Here is a 24,305-nt window from a genome sequence, read left to right as displayed (position 1 = left end):
ACTCAGGTCTGCTCATTATTCTCTATTTGTACCCCCAGGTCTGTTCTCTGGCCTTCTTTGCTCTCTGCCCAGAGAGGCTGACCTTTCTACAACCTTATCACCCAGGTTCTCTTACTCTGCCTTCCAGTAGGCTTTGTCCAATGGCCAGTGAGAGACTGGAGAACAAGAGACTGAGGAGTTGGGGCATTTATTTCCCTTTCTAGTTTCCTGTTGGGTTTGACAGTGGCTGCATCTCAACCCACAGCCCCTGCCCATAGCCATAACTACAGTTGGGTTCTGGTGACAGCTCTCTCCTGTCCCTTCAGGATTCTTCCTGCTATTCCTAGTTCATAAGTGCTTTGCCATTCCTTATTATTGACCCTGCCCACACCTCTGTAAATAATCTCTTTCATAAGTTCTGTCCAATTAAACTCACGGAATGAGACACCTGTTTACTGCCACACTGATGCTGGATGTGGTCATGTGACTTGCTTTGTCCAGTGTAATGTGGGCAAAGGCTTGATAAGTGCTTGCTCATCAGAGCCTGCCCCTTGGGTTGATGCCACCACCATGCAAGAAACCTTGGCTCTCCTGCTGGAGAGGCCACATAGAAAAGAATGGATGCCCCTTACCCACAGCCCCAGCCAACCACCAGACAAGCAAGGAGGGCCATCTTGGATCATCCCTCACCGAGGTGCATGTAATGAGTGAGCCCAGGAGAGGCTCTTGGAAGACCTACTCAGCCAACGTACAGGTTCAGAAGTAGAACAATGATTTTTTTTTTTTTTTTGGCCTCAACACGCAGCCTGCGGGATCTTAGTTCCCCGACCAGGGATTGAAAGCAAGGAGTCCTAACCACTGGACCGCCAAGGAACTCCCTAGTTATTTTAAGAACCACTCAGGTTGGGGTGGTTCGTCACTCAAAAGTAGATAACTTACACAGCACCGGCTGCACAAGGCTCACCTGCGGATGAAGCCACCACTGATGGCCATCTGCTCCCGTTCGTCCACCACACGAGCAGGCTGGCTGGCCACAACTCCATCCTGATTATTGCCCCAGGCTTTTTTGTAAGCGTCGCTTGATTTAAGCCTATGCAAAAGAGAGGGTGAGTAACAAGCAAAGGGGGCAGAGCATCAAGCTCACAACAACGGTTACCTCTTCAAGCTAAGAACTGAACCAAGCAAATGAGTTCTAATTTGAGGCATTAGAGAATACCGATATATCATAATCTGGACCCATAGAGTTGGCCACCACCATGCCTCAGCTACTCAGGATTTCATTTCCAATCAAGTCAATTGCAGTTGTCAAGATGGCAACCTTTGCCCATGGGTTGTTGTTGTTTTGGTTTGGTTTTGTAGTTTAGTTGGATTTAAGACAAGGATTAAGGTAGTTAGAGGACATTCAGTTCTATTTCAATGACACGGTTATATTTTGAGACACAAAACACACAGAAAAAAACATACTGGCAGACAGACACAAAACAAGACTGCCAAGTAGAGTGCGTACATCACACCACAGGAACACACTGTCATCAAGAAAAACATACTGGACCAAGTTTTTACACACCATCATGCAAAGATTCCCTGCTTAATTGTTTTCCCCCAACGCCTGTGTGGAAACAAGCATTCCCACTCTGCATGGAGAACATAAAGGATTGGTGGTTGGCCAACCGTGATGGTCTGTGAGTTGCCTCTAGAGTGATTTGAATTAGATAATATATCGGTACTTCCAAACAGTTACCATACATCCAGAATCGATGTACAAACCTTTGTCCACAGAGACAAAAAGTAAAAGAAGCGTAGTGAAATGAATGCAGGAAAACAGAAGAGAGAACAAGCCATCTAGCACCAGAAAGGGAAATCCGTCTACATCTTCTTCATGCACCAGCTACAGGCATGAGTAGAAAGTGAAGCATTCTCATTTAAGCCAAACTACTTCAGAAGTTGACCATTCTCAAAAAAGGCACCAGCAGGACAGTAATAGCCTTCATGAGGATTTGAAACGCAGTTCATTAGCTTCTTTGTTGGGCTGAGGGGCAGGATGGGAGTGGTTACAGACTCCTATTTCAAACTGTCCTGGGATGTGGTGGGGGAGAGTGGTCTGGAACTGGTGTGGTCTCCGTAGGCCATATTTCACTGAGCTGCCTTGGAGAAAAACTTAAAATCCAGGCATACCTGTTGTGCCCAATAGAAACATGTGCAGCATATTTTGGTGGGTGTGTTGTAATTGAGCAATCAAAGATGTTTTTAGGTTCTTTGCATAGTAGAAACCACATGCTTTTTAGTCCAAGAACAGAACTTCCTTTGGCCCCATTTTTACATTTTCTATTATAAGACACCAGAATTTAACCTTTTTTTTCTTTTAGTGGAGGACCATAGCCATTTATTAAAACTGGCTCTAATACTAATACTTGAAGATTAGGGACAAAGAAACCTTGGAGACAAATTGGAAAATTGTACAAATGGAATTTCAGCAACTCCCACAATCTAGTGTATAATACCACAGCCTTAGAGCAGTCAGAATTCACTGCTCTAAAGAGCCAGGGGCCCACATAGTGGGATAGGATCCAAAAACTAATTTAATGGAGCTTAGAGTCTGGTTTTTTTTTTTCCCAATCCCCAGCTCCTCCCTCCACACAGTAACAGAAGTTATATGGACCTTGTGATGCTTTCTGCTATGTAAAATGTCTGGTATACCATCTTTGGCAGAGTCAAGGGGGTAGGAAAGTTTGCGTTTCTGAACGAAGGCGAATCACTGCACCCACAAGGCTGCACATAGACTCACATAACTGCCGGACATCTACCATAGTCCTTCGAAACATGCCGAGACAGGGCGAAGCCCTCAGAGAGTCCAGGGCACCACCAGCCACTGCGTTGTGACACATGGTTTTTAAAGCATTATTTACACACAATACGGAACACTTCAGTCAAGCTTTGAAGCTCAGTTAGGGTCTCTTGTGCAATAAGGAATTACTGCCAACTGGTATGTGGAATTCATAGGGGTTCGTCATTTCATCTGAACATTAGAATCCATCCCAGGGAGGGAAGGGGGCCTGCCTCCACCTTTTCTCCACACACAGTTGATGGATGGGGAAAATGTACCTGTGAAATTCATCACAAAGCAGGTAGACATCTCACCTGGGGGCAAGTGGCCACTGAAAAGGATATACAGTTAAATCTTGACTAACTGGAATGCTTAGCCATGTCATTTTGGTGAATTATTGGACTTTCTTAATTAGCAGTGGGCCATGGAGGTACATTTTATTTCAAGGGTGATGGTTGAATATCTGTTAGATTCTTGAGCTACTTTCCTGCCTCAGAGTCTTAGGGCAGTGAACATGATCAAATCATTCCTTGGTTATGGTTTCTCTTGATGTGTCTGATGGCCTTTCCTCTGCAGCTCAGCTCTTACTGTTTGGTCCTATTGGATGTAGAAGTTATACAGAATGGAGACTGAGTGAAAGAATGCAGACTGCCTAGATTGACCTTAAAGAGAAACACTTTAAAATCCTTGATGGGATTTGTTCTCTCCTTGTTCATTTGTCTCTTCTTGCTAAAAGTGGAAAGGAGCAGAAGTATAAATATACTCAAGGGTTCCAGTTAGCTAGATTCCAGTTAATCAGGCTTTACTGTAGATCATTCTTAAAAAAAAAAAAGAAAAAAGAAAAGTTTAAATGTATTTGTAAATTGAGCCCCTCCCCCTCCTAAACAGGAAGTGGGATATTTTAAATCAGCCTCAAAGTTTAAAGGATGTGAATGGTCATATAATCAGCTAGAAATGACATCAATTTCTATGCTAAAAGCTAGGATCAGGAGAGCTTTTAGGAAAAAGGCTTCTGTTCAAAGGGAAGTGGGAGGGGTGAACAGGATCGGGTAACGGGTTTAATTTTCCAAATGCATGTTGAACAATCCGCTCATGCATTTTTTTTTCACTGCTAGTCAAAGGAGACTACCTTCCAGAACCCTTATTTTCAGGTTCCTTCTGTTGCAAACCTTTATAACCACATGTCACATTTCTGCTACATTCCAAAAAAGCATTGCAGAACCTTAATAGTTGAATGTTTTGTGATGTTGTGCATGCAAAATCTACACATTTCAACATTTCGGCCAGTGTACAGGGAGGTCTTCCAAGAGGAAGAATTGGAGAGGGATGGGTCCAATTTGGCTAAGCCTTGAGCACTTCTTGTGGAAGGACTCATTGCCTCTGCGTTGGGTGCAGCTGCGGCATCTACGATCTAACCACTGACACGATTTGGCAACTGGTGGGCAGTTGAAAGGGTGAATCGCTGTCATACTCTCTAACTTATGAAATGCTTGTTTGGGCCAAATTAACTGTTATTTTTTTCCTGAAAAATCAAACCCTGATACGTGTTTCTTATCTTCCCAACTTACCCACAGTCTTTTCTAGATCTGCAATTTGGGCTTTTGGGATTTAGAGAACATAAAATCCCTCTTTTATGGGATTTTATGTTCTCTAAAGCACCTCTTTCTTGAGATTAGTCTCTGTTTCGAGGTACACTTTCTGGAAAATGTTGAAACGTTCATCAATAAAAGTTGCTGACAGTGAAGTTTTCACTGTAGTATGCCTGATTTTTAATGCATCAACAGTAACTCCCACTAATATCATCTATGCTATGAGATGAATGCATTGGAGACGGTATTGATCTGTTCTGCATGCCACATACTCATCCTGCCTTTGCACCCAGCAGGAATGAGCTTGTCAAGGCTTGGAGATGGGCCTTGGGAAACCAAAGCTTCAGGCAGGCAGGCAGCACCTACTTGTTACAGGGACACACACAAAGCCCGCAGAATTTTCCTAGATCCGTCAAATTCTTTTCTGCTTCTTTCATGTCCTTATTGATTTGGTCCATCCCTTCCTCAATGCGTTCCAGTTGTTCTGATTAAACACAAGTATTTTATCCCCACAGAATGAAGCAGATGAAAAAGGACAAAGAAAAAAAAGACAAAACTTCAGACATTCACTTTGACATTAAAAAAGAAAAAAAAAAAGAAAGAAAGAAAACTGGACGCCACAGATTAGAGCTGGTACCCAGTACCTACTTGTTACAAGGACATATGAAAAGGCCACAGCATTTCCCTAAATCTTTTAAATTTTTCTCAGCCTCCTTCATGTCTTGGTTGATATGGTTCATGCCTTCTTCGACACGATCGAGTTGTTCTGGTTAGGACAAAGGGATGACAGTGTGGAATGAATTTTTTGGGGGTTTCCAACAGAACATGAGAAATGTCTATGTGAAACGGAATTTGAAAAAGAAGGAGAGCTATTATAATGCATTGTTTGAGAGGATGCATTGCTGGAGTCGGCTGTTGCTCCCCTATGCAGCCAGGGGTGGAAGGAAATGAACAAAAATGATGCTCAAATCGTTTATAGTGCAGACATGATGGGATGGGGTAGGTAGGCCTGTTAGATTCTGAGGGTCCAGGAAAACAGCACAGCATATTCACTTACTCAGACACCAGTGAAACCCAAGAGAAAGAAAACAGCATGTTAGTTTATGTTTTAGGCATTCAGATGTAATGCTACTAGAGAAAGTGTCTGCTTCAACTTTAACATGACTCAGTCTTTTGGTTTTTAAGCATCCTCAACCAGCTAAGGGTAGAAAATAATCCACCTTCTTCTTTGGGAAAAATAACACTACAGTGATAACTATCAATGGATACCATATATTATTTCCCCCTAGCAGTGGCTCTCTAGTCAAAAGCAGGCCATGGACAGCTCTTGGTTTTGAATACTCAATTAACACAAGCTCTAAGAAAAGCAACATCAGCACAGCAATGTTATAGGCAGTGGAACATTTAAATTCCTTTTATCCTATGACTTCCTTGTAATGAAAGCTTTGGAAGGCATTTCACTTCTCTGCCCCTGATTTCCCATTTTCCACAATGGGAAATGCTAGACCCCAACCCCAGGCAGAGCATGGGAAAAATGAATGCCTGGGTCTCTGGAGGAAGGTGATGGATTGGAACATTAAACAGTACCAAGTCATCACTGCCAGGAAAGCTGACCTTAGTATACCTAAGACATAGATCAATACCCATAAAAATGAATCATACTTCTAGGTCACCAGGGTAACATACACCAACTTGATTAATTTTTCAAAAGTTGTGTCATCAAATTGAGTAAACTATAAGTTCCATGAAGGGATTTTTAAAACAGCTTTTAAGACCATTAAGACAGCAATGGGATGTCTTGGCTGTCTATTTACAAAAGCTAATTACATTTCTATTCCTCCTTTCATCTATATTTTCATGCATGCATGTCTACGCCTCTTGGAAGGAAGGCATGATTAGAATAAATCTGGTAAATACATTTCCAGTCTAAGGGCATACATAATCACTTAAAAACAATTTCACATTAAATTGTCATTCCAGTAGAAATTGTCATTCCAGAAAACTAAGCTAGGTTCACTAGTGGCCCAAACTGGAGAGACTATCCATTTGGAAAATAAAAGCCTATTATGTTCTCTTTTGTGGGGCTGAGGAATAGAATTCAGCTTATTAGGAATCTGCTATCTCTGCTCTGCTTTTCAAATGACAGGGGAAAACAAAATGTTTATCCAGCATAGGCTAGCCAGAGGAAATAAGGGTGTAGTGCTGGCAAACTTTTGCTGAATAAATATAGGTACAGTAATAGCTTAAGAAAAATCTCTAAAGGGTCTAAAAAACAAATGGATGACAATTCTTTACGATCCAGAGAATTCTGTACTTTTCTGAAGACTTCATTCCAGTTTCCTTTAAGGAATGCAATAAATTAGTCTGTAGATCAAATTAACTATCAAATGAGGGGATTGGTTGGGGAGAAAGGAGCCCAATATCCTCAAAACAAGAACTATGTTAAGTACAGACAGAATAGGGACACCAAATTCCAATCGAGGAATTGCTAATGGCTTCCTGGAGAGCTGGGTTGAGATGAAATTGAAGCATCTGGGTTCAGAGGGAAAACTTGTTGGACTCAACTATCACAGCTGACATATGCACAGGTTATGGCATGGGGACACACATTCAGGTGTTTGCCTTTCCTAAGGAATTTCTCTTGAGTTAATATTTTCAGCTAAGATAACTTTCTGACATTTCAGGATCCCCACTCACTGTGTCTCCAGGGATTAGAAAATAACATAAATAAAAGTGAACTGGCCCACAAATGTTGAATTTCTTAACCAGAGAATTCAAATTAAAAGATAAAAACAAACAAACAGGTTCAAATCCCTATTTCTGAGAGCAGGGTTTGGCCATGGTTTGCCAGTTTGTTCAGCAAAGATCATAGCAAAGAGGAATTCTGGAGTTCTTTCAGAAAAGTTGATTCAGAAAACTATTTTATTGCTCCAATATTGGTTGAATGTTTCTTTATACACAATTATAAGTCAAATCCTTAATTTAAAAAATATTGTGGGACTTCCCTGGGGGTCCAGTGGTTAAGACTCCACCGCTTCCACTGCAGGGGACACAGGTTCGATTCCTGGTCAGGGAACTAAGATCCAGCATGCCGCATGGCATGGCCATAAGTAAAAAAATAAACAAAAATTTAAAAAATAAATAAAAATATTAAAAAAGAAATTAAAAAATATTGTGGAACCATTTTGTCACAGATATTCTGACAATAATATTAATTTTTTTCTTTTTTTTTTTGCTTCCCTCTTTGAATGTAAATGCTATAAAACAGGGATTTTTGCCTGTTTTGTTCAGTGCTATGGCACATAGCAGGTGCTCACAATAATGCCAATTTTAAGAGTGTTACTGAGTTACGTTTGTGGATATGTTTGATGTATTGGGACTTCACAGCACTTAAATGATTTCTGTGAAGATTTTTCTCAGGAAATGCTTAAAAGCAATCAATATCCTCATTCCATTCTGGTGTAGACAGCAGCATCTGAGAAGCTGATGCAATGCAGTGTCTAGGGTTGACTGCTCCTTACCTCCCTAAACTTACTTTCTGGTTGTTTTCTGTTTACTCTTGGAGACTGGGAGGGGAATAAGATTTTGGATTGGGGAGGTATTCCAGTACATCACACTATATGTTGGGGCAAGAGATTGTTCTTTCTTTTTTTTTTCTTTCTTTTTGCGGTATGCGGGCCTCTCACTGTTGTGGCCTCTCCCGTTGCGGAGCACAGGCTCCGGATGCGCAGGCCCAGCGGCCATGGCTCACGGGCCCAGCCGCTCCGCGGCATATGGGATCCTCCCAGACCGGGGCACGAACCCGTATCCCCTGCATCGGCAGGCGGACTCTCAACCACTGCGCCACCAGGGAGGCCCTGTTCTTTCTTTTGCTATGATATTTGGATGATTGGTTATTTGTAATGGATCCACCAATGGCAGGATGCTCAGGGATCTAAGTTTAGACATCTTTTGTACTAATATTACATAAGTAAAGCAGCATGGGACCATTAGAATCCTCAATCTAGTAAAAAAAAGAAACAGTAGAAGAATAGCAAGAGGTCAATGCTATTGATTGACCCAATGTGCAAGCCTTCATGAGTGTAACCAATTACAAGATGCTGCCTACATGATTTTCATTTTCCTTAGAATTGATGAACATATGGAAATTCATTTAAATAAATTTAAATAGCCATGTGACTAGGGGCTGCCATATTGGGCAATGCAGCTTTAGTCATTCATAAGAGATATTGGTGAGTGGACTTTAGCAAGAGGGATGTTTTCACAAATGTTACCCTGTAGTGCCATGAACCCTTTAAGAAAGTTGGCAGGCTCTGTGGATGAGGGTTTACTTTGCCTTTACTCTGCCAGGCAGTGGTGAAAGATTTCACTGTTTAGTTTGTAGTCGTTCCCATGGGATTGTCCCAAGAGCAGCATTTTCAGCATCGAAACAAACATATAACCCAGCAAAGACCAACAAAGGGAACAAGAGATATGGAAGTGAAAGGTTAAATCATCCCACATTAGGGCTAGGGGTTTTTCATGGGGATTTCTCTTGGAGACAAGAAAAGTCCAAGGACGTAGGACATTTCAGGGCCATCTGTCATGCTCAGTGCTCCTTGGTGTCTCCTGACACGTGGGTGTAAAACAAGAATCCCATAAGGAATTTCCTAGCACAACCATTTAGCAGGACAACCTGGATTGGCTCTTTAGGCGGATGGCTGTTTCTTGAGACTTCTGTACAGTTGCAGTCAACACTTTTGGTGTTCAGGCAAAGACAAAATTAGTAGAGTATAACTGGAGAGAAATTTTAAAGCAGTTACTGATCTAAACAACTAAACACAGCATATGCAGTGTCAAAATGCATTTACAATGGCAGTAAAGATAGTTGTTGACTCATCAGTCATTTCAAAAGTTCTAATCTCTTCTTACAGTATAAATGGAACATGTAGCATTTAAGACCAGGCAGAAGCTACCCACTTTTGAGGGTTTACAGTTGCATGCTTCTCATCAGTATCAATTATTCACCACGCATCTGGTAAAACCCAGGTTATCCTAGGAAATATGTTCAACCAAGAAGTTAGCATTTACTGCTGTGTGGCCACATTTGAAATGTCTTAGCTGAGAACATTAACTATCTTGTGGGGGCAATCTGCAATTTTACTTCATTTCTCAGAGAATAATGTAAAGATGTTCCTGGGAATCATTTGTGTTTAAGAATAATATATTTTTGTATTATTTGGGAGATTTTGGCAAATTTTGCCTGTAGATTTTCTTCATCAAAGTACAATGAAATTTGAAACTCAATATCTTATTCACTTTCTTTTTGACTTCAGATTTGTATATATTATTTTTCATGTCAATGCTTTATAATTAGGGGAGAAAATGGTATTATCCTGAACCTTTCTCAAACTTTTTCTCCTATTGCAATGCTCCTTATCTACTCCCTTCACATGCAAATTATTAACTAAAAGAGTTAATAAGATAGAACTCCTTATTACCTGAGTATATATGTATCAATTTAGCTCTGGAAATGAGGTACCACTCTTCTCTATGGGCACCTGCTGCCTAATTAAATAATTTTTTTTAAAAAGCAATGATTTGCTGTGTCCTGAGTTTCAAAGTCTGGGACATTGTTATACACATCAAGCCAGCAAGTCTTATGATTTATAGCAAATTCATCTGGAGAGCTCTGAAGACTGCCACAGCTATTGTAATTCCTTCAAAATACAACTCCACTAGGCTCCATTATTTTTGTATTAATTTTGACAATTTATATTTTAAAAATGGGGGGAGAAGTGTTGGGATTGATGTTCAATTGTTTTTTTTAAATTTTCTTCTGATTTAAAAAAATTAGTTGGTGTATATTTATTGGAAAAGTTCAATACAAATAAATAATATAGAAACAAAAGTCTTTAAATAGCAGCCATGAGGGTGTACCCCTCAGATCTCCCTTCAAGAGGGACACTGTAGTTAGCTGACACCTCCAGCTGTTGCACCTATGGGATCCACCACATTTACATGGAAGCCATGCCCTCCCTGGGATGCTTCTAGCCAACAGCTGAGCACAATTTACTAGAGCGGAGGCATCACTGCTCGTCACAGGGCTGCTCCATTGGGTTGTCTTTGCTCCTGGGCTGCCTGTCAGTCTGGATGAGACTTTCTCAGAGCAGCACTACAGTATGAGACTTTTCCTACCCAATCCTCCTACTGCCCCCCTCTCCTCTCACAAGTGTCAAGCCCGCATCACAGTCCAAAGGCTCTCCCTGCTTACTCCTGCTTCCTCTCCCCTTCACCCATCACAGACATTTCCTTAAGAAGTCTCACACACTTCTAATTGATTCTTAGCAGTTGCTTCCCAGAGGACCCCAAATAATACACCTTCCTTCAGTCCCTCCCTGTTCCTGCTGTAACTCCTCAGAAGTCAGTAAAAATTGATCTCATATATTGTAAAGGTTGCAGAACATTTTATGCAGAATTTCTTTCCTGGCCATATCATAACTGATTTGGTCAGTCTCCCCACTGACAGACATTTAGTTTCCAGTTTTATACCATTACAGGTAAGGCATGTATGTTTTTCTTCATGGAGTTGTCAATGAATATCTGCAGCATATAATTCTATGAGTGGAATATCTTGGTCAAAGATGGGTGCGCATCAAAATTTGGAGGTATTATCAAATTACTCTGAAACTTTGTACTGATCATCAGTGCCCATCTGTAGACTGAGGGTTTCTGTTTTCCCAACATATTCACAGCATTGATTATTATCAATTAAAAGAAGCTGTGCCAATCTGCTAAAGAGTGGCATCTCATTACTGTTGTTGGGTGAAGCATGGTTTCATTTGTCTACTTGTAAACGGATGATTTACATATTACATCCATTTTTTCTTGTATGTTGTCCTTTTCTTTGATAAAATGCAAGGTCTCTCTGTATTTTAGGGAAATGCCTTATGTCTGTTATCTGTAAGGTAGTTTCCCACCCTGCCCCCCCATCCCCAGTTTGAGGTTTATTCTTGGAGTTTGTTTATGGTGTTCCATGTTGTAAAAAATTTTATATTTTTATCTTTTTTTTTTTTTTTTTTTTTTGCGGTATGCGGGCCTCTCACTGCTGTGGCCTCCCCCGTTGCGGAGCACAGGCTCCGGGCGCGCAGGCCCAGCGGCCATGGCCCACGGGCCCAGCCGCTCCACGGCATATGGGACCCCCCCAGACCGGGGCACGAACCCGTATCCCCTGCATCGGCAGGCGGACTCTCAACCACTTGCGCCACCAGGGAGGCCCTATATTTTTATCTTTGACAAAATATTTCTTGTGATTGCTAAGAGTCTTCTAATGTCTTTGTAAGATATACATAAAGAGAAAAAATTCTGCTAAATCTGATTATTATGATAAGAATTCAGAATGGAATCAGATAACTAACTTGTGGCTAGAATTAAATAAATCATTGCTGTATGACCGTATGTATAAATCAAAGAAAAAAATCTTGGTATTACCTTTCTAGGTTCCACTGTAGACTAAATATGCTATACTAAAATGTTGGCACTCTGATGTTCACTGCTTCTAGTATTTCCGTAATAATTAAAAGAAAAAGTTCAAATATTTTATGTGGTTCAATTTTCCAATGATTTCCCTCAGCTTATTTCCTGTTAAAAACAGCTTCCAGTTATTCAAGGAATTCCCATAATGACTTGGAAATCAATATTGCCAGATGCTGAATTAAGATGGTCAAAAGAAATGGACAATATGGTATACTATTCTCTCATTCTATTTAGGAATTATCACATCAAATTTATGGGAAAGATTGGGGATGAGGAGGAGAATTCTCAAACTCTCCAAAATCCTATCATTAAAAATTCAAACAAATGACTTCTGCCTTCAAAATTCTATTACCCCAACACATATAACAGGGTGCATAGTACCATTTATTCAACTGTGAAGATCTCAACATTTTCATACATTTACCAATCTTTTCAAAAGAAAAAGGAGAAAAAAAGCAAGATAAAAACTGTAGAACTCTTACACACATATATGTGCATAACACACATCAATGACCACCTGTAGATGCACAAATCATTTTTAATGGACTTTATTCAGATGAGGAATTGTTCTTACTGAAGAAATCTGAACTTACCTCCTTGTTCATCCAACATAACCAAAGTCCTGATACCAGCATCTTTACTCTACATTCCAATAATGGTAGCAAAGTGGAAAAAGAGTTAGAGAGAGAAAAGAGAGAAAGAGAAATCAGTAAGGGGACAATTAGCCCTAGATATGGAAAATGAGGAAGGACCAAAGGAAAAAGAGGGAGGAAATATGGCGAAGAGTATTAGGGGCTGGGGAGGAACTCAGAGAGGTGGGTCACCTGTGGACTTGCTTCATCAGTGATTCTCAGATAGAAGAGGGGGATGTTGCTCAGTCTCCATGGGGTGGGGCTCGGAATGGGGCTTGGCATGGACTTGAAATACACATACTTAATATTATAGCATGATTTTATATCTGGAAAATAAAAATGCCTATAGTTTTTGTAACACCAACCACAGAAAGCAAATCTTTCAAAATCTTCAAGACTAAATCTTCTCTGGCACGATAGATCAGAAAGTTTCCATAGGTGAATTGGGGAGTGGTGCTCTACTGAAAAGATGTGTAAGAATCTTGGGAGTGGTGATGAGATTTTTAGGTTTATCAAAAAAGATGACATCTTCACAAAGGTTGAGAAACATAGCTCAAAAGGAAATTCAATCTTCCATTTCTTTCTTTATGGAGAGAAGTTTTGCAAGATTTAGAAAAGGGAATGACAGATGAGAAATAGGGGCTTTTTCTAATGAAATCTGAAATTCTGCACAATAATATGGTGTGAGAAAATAATTCATCCACAAATTTTACTGCAGTTTTTTTGTTCACCCCTTATGATCTAAATAAACCAAACAGCCCTGAACTATTTGGTGGAGGGGAGTGGGAGTTTGTGGGTGGGAAAAAAGGAGCAGAGATATTTGCATTGCTCATAATCATCATTTCCAGGAACTAGTTATGTAAAGACCTTCCGTTTTATAGGGTGATTATTAATAGGTGTTAAATGGTAGTGCTTACAGTTTGGATTAATTGTTTTTTCAAGAAAACTCATGGTGGTACCTAGAATAAATTTTAAAATACGTCTCTCATGGCCCCATTTATTTTCAACTGACTTACATTAACCTAAGAGAGAGAGATGTTAGTGGAGGTCAACAAAAGTGTTTTGTTTTGTTTTTTTAACAGTATTTCAACAATTTAATTCCAGTAGTGCTTTTAAAAAATACAATAAGACACTGAAAATTATTTCTGTGAGCTTTTATCAACTCACCATTTCAGAGAATGTGTACAGTTAACTCTCCCAGACAGAAAAGCCTAATTTTCTTTTTTAAAAAAAATTGAATGAAAGATTCTTTAAATTCTATAGTGCTTTATAGTTTTCAAAACTTTCACATACATGATTTCATGTAATCACATAAGAACCCCTTTTTTACCCCTATACCTCTATGGCCCCTTCCCCCTTCCCTCTCCCCACTGGTAACAACTGGTTTGTTCTCTATATCTGTAAGTCTGCTTCTTTTCTGTTTTAGTCACTAGTTTGTTGTGTTGTTTTAGATTCCACAGATAAGATATCATACAGTATTTGTCTTTCTCTGTCTGACTTATTTCATTTGACATAATACCCTCCAAGTCCATCCATGTTGCTGCAAATGGCGAATTTTCATTCTTTTTTATGGGCTGAATAGTATTCCGTTGTATATATATACTACAGCTTCTTTATCCATTCATCTGTTGATGGACACTTAGGTCATTTCCATTCCTTAGCAATTGTAAATAATGCTGCTATGAACACTGGGGTGCATGTATCTTTTCAAATTAGCGGTTGAACACATTTTGACAAGGTTTAGTTGCAATGTCAGGATGTAGTTTGGAGAGTGAAGGCTGAGGATAACTTCAGGAGTCATTGACAGCACAGATTCTGGAGCTAGACTCTGCCTTGGAATGCTGGTGATTTTCTTTCCTGGCTGCAGGACCTCGGGCAAATGTCCTAATTGCTCTGTGCCTCAGTTCGCTCATTTGTAATAGAGCAATCATAATAGTTCATACCTCATTGAGTTCTTATGCAAATTCAATGAATTAATAGGTGGCACATGTTAGAATGGTGCCTATAGTTAGCCTTACATCAGGGTTAATAAAATAAATACCTTCACAAAATGCACCTATAGCAGGATATCTGGGCAAACTAAAATATCATCATTACAGACTACCACCAGAAGTTTCTAGACCACTGCTCAAACTTTAATGTGCATATGAATCCCCTGCATAGAAAACATCTTGTTAAAATATAGATCCTGATTCAGTAGGACTGGGGTAGAGCCTGAGATTTTTCATTTTGAACAAGATTGGCGATGCTGGCTGGTGCAGGGTCATACATTGAGCAGCAAGATTCTAGACCCCAGAAGACATTTCAAAATCTTCTTCTTCAATGTGTTATAAATGGACATTTGTCTACACGAGACTGCATTTTAACAATTTCTATGCCCCTTTTCTGCAAATTTTAACCATTGTTTATGAGAGGAAATTGTAAAAAGCAGATGGCTCATTCAGGCATGTGGATGAGACAATGCAAGTTCCAGTGAGGATGGAGTCATCTCAGAGAGCATCTTCTTCTCTAAGGACCCAACTCAAGGCCATGCATGAGATCTCTGTTCTGTTCTATTTGGGATAGAGGGTGGGAAACAGGTGAGTGACTTCAGTTTAGTCAGTTCAGCTCTCATCTGTTGACCCTTTCTGCTCTACCCATTTATTTTATATAATAAATAAAATAAAGTACAATTTCCTCTGCAAGTATAATTTCCTCTTTTTTTCAATTTGGTGCTAAATGTTTCAGTGCTGGAATGATTCACAGAACCACCAAGAGTTTGCCCCAATTTGGGAGAACAGAAGCAGTGAGCACAGGTCAGAGAGCCAGGAATGCTGGATTATGTTCTTAGCTCAGCCAGTTAATAGTCTTGAGATTGGGGAAGAGTCACTTGAACTTTCAGGATGCTTTCCTATATTTAAGATAAGGATAGAGATGCTAAATAAGATTGGGTAGTTGCTAGGTTGGTTCATTCACTCACTTGTTCATTAGTTTGTTCATTCATTCATTCATTCACTAAATGGTTATTGAGCTTCCACTCTGCCCCAGGCACTAAGGTAAGGGCCAGACAAATGCCTGGCTTCTAAACTGTGCTTCACAGAATGATAAACAGTTTGGTCAAGTGAACAGAGCTGGCATCTGGGAGTCAGTAATTCTGAATTCTAGACTTATCTTTACAGTTCCATTGCTCTAGAGTCATCTGTTCTGTGTCTCAGCTTTCCCAGCTATCAGATGGGGACAGAAACAGCTCCCTCACTTCCCAAGATTTATAAAGACAAAATAAGATACAGAACCTAAAAGCTTCTACAGGTTCAACACCACTGGAGGCCATGATTCAAAAACTGAGATAAAGGATTTAATTTGTGTGGAATCTGTCAGTTTAGGATGAGCTGCTATGTTTGTTTTCTTGGATCCTTTTGCTTTTTGTGGAATTCTCAAAAATTTTTTAAATATTGTGGGAGTTGCTGGTGTAAGGGAAATGCTGTAAGAATTCACATTCTGGAATCAGGTAGATCTGAGTTTGAATTTCATCTCCGTCTTTTGTGGCTGTGTGTCTCAAGCAAGTTCCTTAACCACTGTGGACTTCACTTTCCTCCTTGGTAAAATGGAGAGCAAAGCAGTAGAAAAAGTGACTGCAGGGATTAAATTAGATAATACACTCTGAGCACAGTCACTGGCATATAGTAGGTTCTCAATATATAGTAGAACTTATATTTGGCTCCACTTTTTGCTGACAACTTTTATCAAAACAACTGGGTCGTCCTTTGGAGGAACTAGGAGGGCAAGAGAGAAGGACAGGGATGGGACGATATCTTGGGGGAGGCAGAATATTACTTTCTCTGATTCCTTAATGAGTATTATGTTTTAATAGCTAGGAGGGAGAGGAGGTGGTTCTATTTTTGTCTTAGCTCAATTCCTGGTTCCTGTTCAAAATCCCTGGGAAACTTGTCTAACTGTGAACAGGGGGAGTTGGAGATGTCAGTGATTTTTTTAAAAAAAATATTTATTTATTTACTTATTTTGCTGCACTGGGTCTTAGTTGCGGTGCGTGGGATCTGTGTTGCAGCACGTGGGCTTGGGCTCTTCATTGTGGCACATGGGCTTCTCTCTAGTTGCCACACTCAGGCTCTCTAGTTGTGGTGTGTGGGCTCCAGAGTGCGTAGGCACGGTAGCTGCAGCACGTGGGCTTAGTTGCCCCGTGGCATGAGGCATCTTAGTTCCCCAACCAGCGATTGAACCCGCGTCCTCTTCATTGGAAGGCAGATTCTTAACCACTGGACCACCAGGGAAGTCCCTGATGTTTTTTTTATTTCTTTCTTTTTACTTTTAATTTCTCTATTCTTATTTTCTTTCTTGCTGATGATCTAAGACCATGTTTATAGAACATTTTAAAGTCTTTTGTCATCCTGAAATGCTTTTCCTGAAGTCCAATACACCTGAGCTAAAAGTAGGCCAGTCCAGACACTCTCTTAACTGAGAGAGTTCCAAAAGATGCCTACAACTGTCTACCTGAAAACAACTGCTCAGCCTGAATTTTCCACCTTTAGTACAAAGTCTGGCATAACAAAGACATAGCTTTAGAATGCTTATTTTCTTCTTGTGGCCAGCGTTTTGAAAGATTAGTTGGAATGAAAAGAAAAGATGCTGAAACACCCATAAATGTTGGGGAGTCCTCAGTAACCACCAGTGCATGAAAGCTCTGCGTGGGGCTTTTGGATCAGCCTGCCCTAGGGCAGTGTGGCTTTTCCTGGCTTTGTCCCATAGCCCAACGCATTAACGTGTAGAGCTCATTTCCTGCAGTTAGTATTAGCAGAGTTAACTTTTTTGTCTGGAATCAAATAGTATTCCTGACTCTCCCTCTAGAATTCATTGTCCCCTCCTCTATGCTCCTGAGGCAGGTGTGGCCTTGAATTTGGAGAGCTATTTTCATATCTGTTTTTCTACATGATATCAATATTGATCTTCCACCTCCAGCGTCAGGCATTCCATAAATATTTGCTGAAATGCATCCATCAAAAGAGCCAGTTCCTGGGCTTCCCTGGTGGCGCAGTGGTTGAGAGTCTGCCTGCCAGTGCAGGGGATACGGGTTCGAGCCCTGGTCTGGGAAGATCCCACATGCCGCGGAGCAACTAGGCCCGTGAGCCACAACTACTGAGCCTGCGCGTCTGGAGCCTGTGCTCCGCAACGGGAGAGGCCGCGACAGTGAGAGGCCCGCGCACCGCGATGAAGAGTGGCCCCCGCTCGCCGCAGCTAGAGAAAGCCCTCGCACGGAAACGAGGACCCAACACAGCCAAAAATAAATAAATAAATTTATTTAAAAAAAAGAGCCAGTTCCCAGCCCCAGGCTGGGAACCAAGTGCTATGTGATTTCTAATCTTTTTATGTGTGTATGGTATTCAGCTTTTCTGAACTTTATCTACTGATCTCTGTGTAACTTTACATTGTCCTTGATACACTGATGATGGCTTCTATTAAAAACCAAGCTTCCATGCTTTCCACTCTGTTACACCGTAAAGTCCATGAGGGATGGCACAAAGTCCTATATATTCCACTGAAAGTGTGATTGTTTGCCTCAGGGAAACTTCACAAGTTGAGTAACCTTTCCTGTCTTTGAGACTGAATTTCAATAAGCATTCAGCTCAATTCAAATTATATGGCACTGATGGACTTTGGGATCATGGGCAAGACCCTGGTATTTCAATGCTCAGATTTTCCAAATGATTTCTGCCCTTGATGAATATTTAATGCTGATTCTCTTTAAAGAGAATTTCCTTCTTGATTGAAAGCAGAATATCATGTGACTGGCCAATGCCCTAGACATAAGGGATGTTTGACCATCAATATAAGATAACCCAGGAGGATGTAAGAGCAATCAATCTAGTCTAATAATGCCTTGCTCATAATTTCCTAAGGATGGAAAGTCTAATAGCCTCCTCTTATTTATTAGAGGTAGGAGACAGCATCCATCTGTTTCACCCCCTGTTCTAAGATGCAACTTCATGCTTGATCGAGAAACACTTTAGGAAAAACAAAAATGTAATATTTGAGAATCCTACTTCAATTAATAGAGCTTTTGAGATTTTTTTTTTCCAGAATAAATTAGAGCAGACACTCCTTTTCCAAGACTGGCCAACATTGCCCGCAATTTAAGAAGACACAGAAAAAGAAGTCTCTGTGGCCCAAAGACTCTGATGGGGGAGGGGCTAGTTGGGAAAAATGTGTTGGATGCATTCCTCCATCACTTTACGTGTTCTAGGCAGTTTCAACATTGCACAGGTGGGCAAACTGGTGATAGATTTTGTAGTTTAGAAATTCCCTTCACATGAGCACACACACAAATGAAAATGAAATATGAGCTTGGAGGCCATGGTTGAAGGTCATAAACACGAATCAAGATAATGATGTCAGCTGACTTCTGGGCTCCCTTCTTTCCTGTCACGGTGAGAGCTCATGTGTGGATGTTACTCAGATTTGTTCCTTTTACTTGTTCTCATGACAAGATGAGGGGCAACATGTGGATTCTGAAAGCCTCACTGACACTAGTAGATTTAGAATATCTGCCTCCTTTTTGGTCCTCAAGTACTTCTGCGTGAGTGGTGTTCCCAGGACAGCACAAAGAAAACATTTCTCTTCATTAAGGGAGGGAAGGTTGCTTTCCTGTGCTGCCGAGGGCCTCTTGCTGGCCCACCTCCTGTGGGGGCCAATTTGTGCTACGCTGCAGGCTCAAACTGTCATTTTTCATGATAATAGATCTCCTTCAGTGGACCCCCTACCCTTCCCAGGAATCCTCTGAGCTCTTGGTTGCCGCCCTCTCCTCCCCCTCCCGTGGCAATTCACATTTAGCTATATTCCATTCTTAGCTGAGAAGCTGAAGCTGCAGAAGTACGGGAAAATGTTGGCTTCCATAGTGTGAGAGGAGGCTGCCCTTGCTTTTAGCCTTATATAATTGACCTTTTTCTCCTTTCATGTCATTGCAAAAGCAATTTACAGTAGCATGAGGCAAGTAGGCTCATTTGATCATTCTGTTAGAAAACCCCCAAGATCTCTAAAGATGATAACCACACATGAATTTATACATTGATAAGCATTTTCAAAGCGTAGATAAAACAGCATCTCACTGAATAAAAACGATTAGACTTGTTTTATTCAGTTAAGATAAATATAGCTCATCCCACTCTTTTTCCACTTCATCTCTCCCAACGGACAAGTTCAATTAATCCATTTATTCTTCCTGGTTGACTGCCGCTCTCCCAAATTGGAATAAATGAGGTTTATTGCAAATGCCCTTTTGATTCCATTATTGCTGTCTGCCCTATTTCACCCATTTAAAAATAGTCACGGATTCATTAACCGTGCCTTGCAAATGGATGTTAAATCCAGAGTCAGGAATATAAAAGAGCTTCTATATTTACATGACTAGACCTGATGTTTCCCTTTATTAAAAGATTTTCCTATTATTTCATGAATTTTAGTGCCTGACTATATATGTAACAATTTCTGAAAATTATGCCTCTATGGGTACATCTTTTTTAAAGTGATATATGTGGCTAAATTTAAAACAGTAGGCCAAGATTACATGTAATTTAGAGGCATCAAAATCAGTACAAATGAGGATTTTATGTAGGTAATTCTTTCGTATATTAAAAAATCGCTCTGATTTGTTTTTGTGATTTCTTGGGAGCATTTATTTACTTGGAAATACCACCCTCCTCTGCTTCCCAGACTAGGAAGATAGGCTGGGCTGGAGGGAGATTGAATACTTTGATGGCTACCTGGAAACTTAAATATAGCATCTCTCTCATTATGTGGCTTTCTGGTAGCTACATTCGCACTGGAATCAATGGGACGGTGGTCTAGGGAAAGGCAAAGGGTCTAGGCAAAGAATATGTCAGCCAAAGGGATTAGTTCATCTTAAAATATAGTCACTGCTTACCTCTTCAACCAGTTGTAGCATACGACGGGTGCTTTCCAGCGACTAAGATAAAAAACATAAATATTATGAGTGCAGGATCCAGAGTTCTTGGAATATCAGAAAAACTTTCTTCACTTGGGAAACATAAAGGGTTGTTATCACATGTTCTTTGAAGTTTGTAACTGAACCACAATTTCAATCTCTTTCCTATCGGGCTTTCTACATAATAAGATTCCCTAAAGCAATTACATTAAAGCTGATTGTCATAAAATCAAAACCAGACGAAGTTGATTTTGATATCAAAGACAAAGCTTGAAAAGGTAATTTTGCATGTGCAGGAGGCATGAAAAATTATCTCGAATACTCAGAGGACTAATTTGGCCTCCCTGGACCAGGAATATTGAAATTTAAAGGCAAATATCATTTGTCATGAATTGAGATGAATCTAACATCGATTTTCTTATAAAGCTCCTAGAAACACTATTGGAAGTTCTTATCACTGCAAATTAAGTTGTTGCCCTAGGGTGGAAAAAAAAATCAAGCGTGTTTGAAATAACTAGTCTATAGGAGACAGCTATAATAATTATCTTCATCCTTAGATAAGAAAAAATGAATTCAGCGCTGGCTCTTGGCATGTATTGTATCTGTAGTGTGAGGACACAGTGGGGTCACTTTTTTCTAAGTTACATTTAAATTACTAGAATTCAGCAACCAGTGTGATTTCTCAAAAGCTGTGCTTTTCAATGACAAACTTATTTTGGACAAGAGTTTGCAGGAACATGAAGCATGTTCACTTTCCTGGAAGCACTGTCATCAGGCTGCTTTTTGAAATAGAATGGCTGTAAGCAGAGGTATGCTGGTAAATGTTAACAATGGGCTCTCCAGAAAAAAGATGTGTGTGTGTGTCTATGTGTGTGTATTATTTTAATGATATAAAGGATGACTACCATAAAATTTATAAATAATAATAAAATATGCACCACTTTATTGCAAATTCTGTATAGCCAATTGATTTTCACAGAAAGCTTTTGTTGATTTTTGCTGAACTCTTGTGTCCACAGCTAAGCACGCATAAAACAAGTGCAGCTCTGTCATGAACGCTGGTTGATATTTTCATTTACCTGAGTGAATAAAAGGCAATTGAAAGAATGAAGACATGTTTTGGAACTTTATTCATTTGTCAATGATGCAAGTGGCTTCTCTGCTGAAGAGAATCATTGTTTTCAAATACTGGAAGATTTTCTCAATTCTTTTTTGTGTTGCTTATAGTGTAATGGCTGCGGATGTTCATACTTTGAAGTTTAATCTGCATCATTAATATTTTTCCACTTTCTTAAGTCTAGAGGATCAACAAAACAATAGTTCAAGCCCTGATTTGTAGTGTTTGCAGATTCGTGGTGTAAATACTTTTTCCCTCTCTGATTTCTAACTACACCATGGTGTCACTGAAGGTGAACTTGGGAAGGTTCACAGTAACACACCACTAGACGGTATCCTCACACTACAGATACAATACATGCCAACAACTTTGAAAGCATAGATAGTAGTAAAATCATTAGGACGTGATGAGATCTGAGTATTTATTACCTTTGATTTTAATATGATCTATTTAATTGTCAGTTTATATAATTCAATTTTAATACCACCTTGCAAAGTTCTGGACAATGTAACAACCAGCTCTCAGAATTGAGCCAACTCTGGCACAACACTGGCTGTAAGACACCCAAAGACAGTGCTTTTCTTAGAGGATCTTGACTTCTCTAGATTTCTAGGAGTTGGAAGTTTGGGCTCAGTCACTGATCTGCATGCAAGTTTTATAACCAACCCATTCCTGTGTGCAGAGCCCTTAGATATATAGGAAATCAAAGTAATACTCCTCCTGTTTTTTCTTCTTTTTTTCTGAGACATGAGAAGAAGCCCTTTTCCCACCTCAACCTGAATAAGACAAACTATGCAGCTCTCCATCTTTTGCTCCCTTCCCAGGTCTCCATCCCTCACCTCATCAGCCAGCTGGTCAGCCCTTCGCTGCATCTCCTCCAGCTCATTGCGCATGTCCGCGTCTTCAGCCATGGTAGGGGTGGGGGTTGGCGGGGTGCCTGGGCTGGGGCGTCAGTGATGGGTTTGGCCACGGAACCTGGAAAGAAGCAGATTTGAACATGTGAGAGCTTATATGTGTACAGGCAGGTGTGCTCAGCTAGGGGGAAGGTCTCAATGGTCCATACTCTGTCTCCGTGACTCATCTTCTGAGCTGGAAGCCATACCCAGACAGGAGTCCACAGAATTATGCTCTTTCTCCAAAAGCCACCATGAATACCTATTTGCCTACTTTACAGTGGAGATGGATACCTGTCTGCCTATGAAATAATTTTTAAGACACACACCACTCAAGTTTGAAATGTCAGTAGGGAAGGATGTGGTTCCAGGTTAGAATACCTTTAACCTCCCACTTATTTATTTCTATTTTATTTTTTAACAGCTTTATTGAGGTATAATTGGCATACAATAAATCCCATATCTTTGAAGTATACAATGAGAAGTTTTGACAGATGCATCCTCCCAGGAAACCATGACCACAATTAAGAAAATAAACATATCCATCACCCCCAGAATTTTCCTCATGCCTTTTATAATCCTACCCACCCACCCATCCCATCTCACTGTAGCCCCGTGCCAAGACAGCTGCTTATCTGCTTTCTGCCACTATAAATTAGTTTGCATTTCCTAGAATTTTATATAAATGGAAAGATACACTATGGATTATTTTTTTCTGGCTTCTTTCACTTAGCATAATCATTTTGAGATTCCTTCACGTTGTAGCATGTACTAATAGTGCATTCCTTCTTGCTGTTGAGTAGTATTCCATTGTATTTAGGGGCATTTAAAAGCAAAAGACAGAAAATCTTTCATCTCTTTCAGTTGTTATCAGAGGTTGCCAAGAGGGCTTATGTGGGTGTGCATAGGAATTTTTCTAAAGAATGGGTCCTTGGTCCTGAAATGTGACCTGTGCATTTTTCTGGCTGCTCTCTTGAAATCCTGTTTGGTGCAAATTACAGATAACCAGACTAGGTTCCTTCCAGAGCCAATCAGCCCCTTTCTTTCCCTACCCACCTCCTCCATTCTGGCCACCAGAATATGTACTCATGATATGATGTAAAGTTTTAAATGCTTTGCATTTTACTTAAACACAAGTCTTCATTTTAGAAATTAGGGATCTAGGAAACAGAATTTGGAAGGAATTTATACCAAGTCATTCCTAAACCTTGAGATGAGCAGAAACAAAATTCCTATATTCCTCTGAGTGACTGGGATCCGCCCTCCAGGATAAAATGGTGGACCAGAAATGCTGAGTAGATTGTGGGTCATAGCTTTGATATCAGGAAGACCTAGTTGGACTGCTGGTTCTGGCACTCAGTTGCTGGGTGACTCTGGACAAGTTTATCGCTGTCTCTGAGCCACAGCTTTCTCAACAGCGTAAATAATACCAGACTCATTGGCTTGTTGAGGGGCATATATTATAGAAAGTTCTGATCAATCTTGTTTGTCAGGATGTGGGAGCTTAATATTCAGAAAGCTTGCTCATTCAGGATAAGCCTGTACCCTTTGCTAAGAGTGAAACAAATCCGGTGTTTGTTAATTAGCTTTCATTTACTGATGGCTGGGCAAGAGGCATGTTGCTGCAGTGCTGATCACCCATGGAAGCCTGAAAACAGGGAAACCAGCCGAGTGCCTGAATCTCCAGTCTCCAAGCAGCACCTCTCAAAGGAGTTCCAGGTGGAGACAAACAAGAGTACCTTCTCACCCTGTTCTCCATCCTCATATTTTGCTGCTGGGTTCCTTGGCAGAACTTCTTCCTTCAGTCTAAGCCAGCAAGTGAC

The 24,305-nt window shown here is 40.3% G+C and overlaps 1 protein-coding gene across 2 annotated transcripts in view; it reads right to left on the bottom strand.

The window, feature by feature from the left end:
• Nucleotides 1-24,305, bottom strand: part of SNAP25 (synaptosome associated protein 25) — an 82,283-nt gene that overhangs the window by 7,349 nt on the left and 50,629 nt on the right. The window contains exons 2-6 of one of the 2 annotated variants that reach the window (XM_060120406.1): nucleotides 22,429-22,564; nucleotides 20,452-20,493; nucleotides 12,501-12,549; nucleotides 5,041-5,158; nucleotides 944-1,069 (exon numbers count right to left, since the gene is read on the bottom strand). In XM_060120406.1, the coding sequence (XP_059976389.1) occupies nucleotides 944-1,069; nucleotides 5,041-5,158; nucleotides 12,501-12,549; nucleotides 20,452-20,493; nucleotides 22,429-22,500 (407 nt within the window). In that variant the 5' untranslated portion in view covers nucleotides 22,501-22,564. Of the gene's footprint in view, nucleotides 1-943; nucleotides 1,070-4,758; nucleotides 4,877-5,040; nucleotides 5,159-12,500; nucleotides 12,550-20,451; nucleotides 20,494-22,428; nucleotides 22,565-24,305 lie in introns of both variants that reach the window. The other variant, XM_060120407.1, reaches the window with a different exon arrangement.

Source organism: Mesoplodon densirostris, chromosome 16 (assembly GCF_025265405.1).
Source record: "Mesoplodon densirostris isolate mMesDen1 chromosome 16, mMesDen1 primary haplotype, whole genome shotgun sequence".
Lineage (NCBI taxonomy): Eukaryota > Metazoa > Chordata > Mammalia > Artiodactyla > Ziphiidae > Mesoplodon > Mesoplodon densirostris.
The sequence above is the reverse complement of the archived record's forward strand: the minus strand, read 5'-3'. Positions and strand labels throughout refer to the sequence as shown.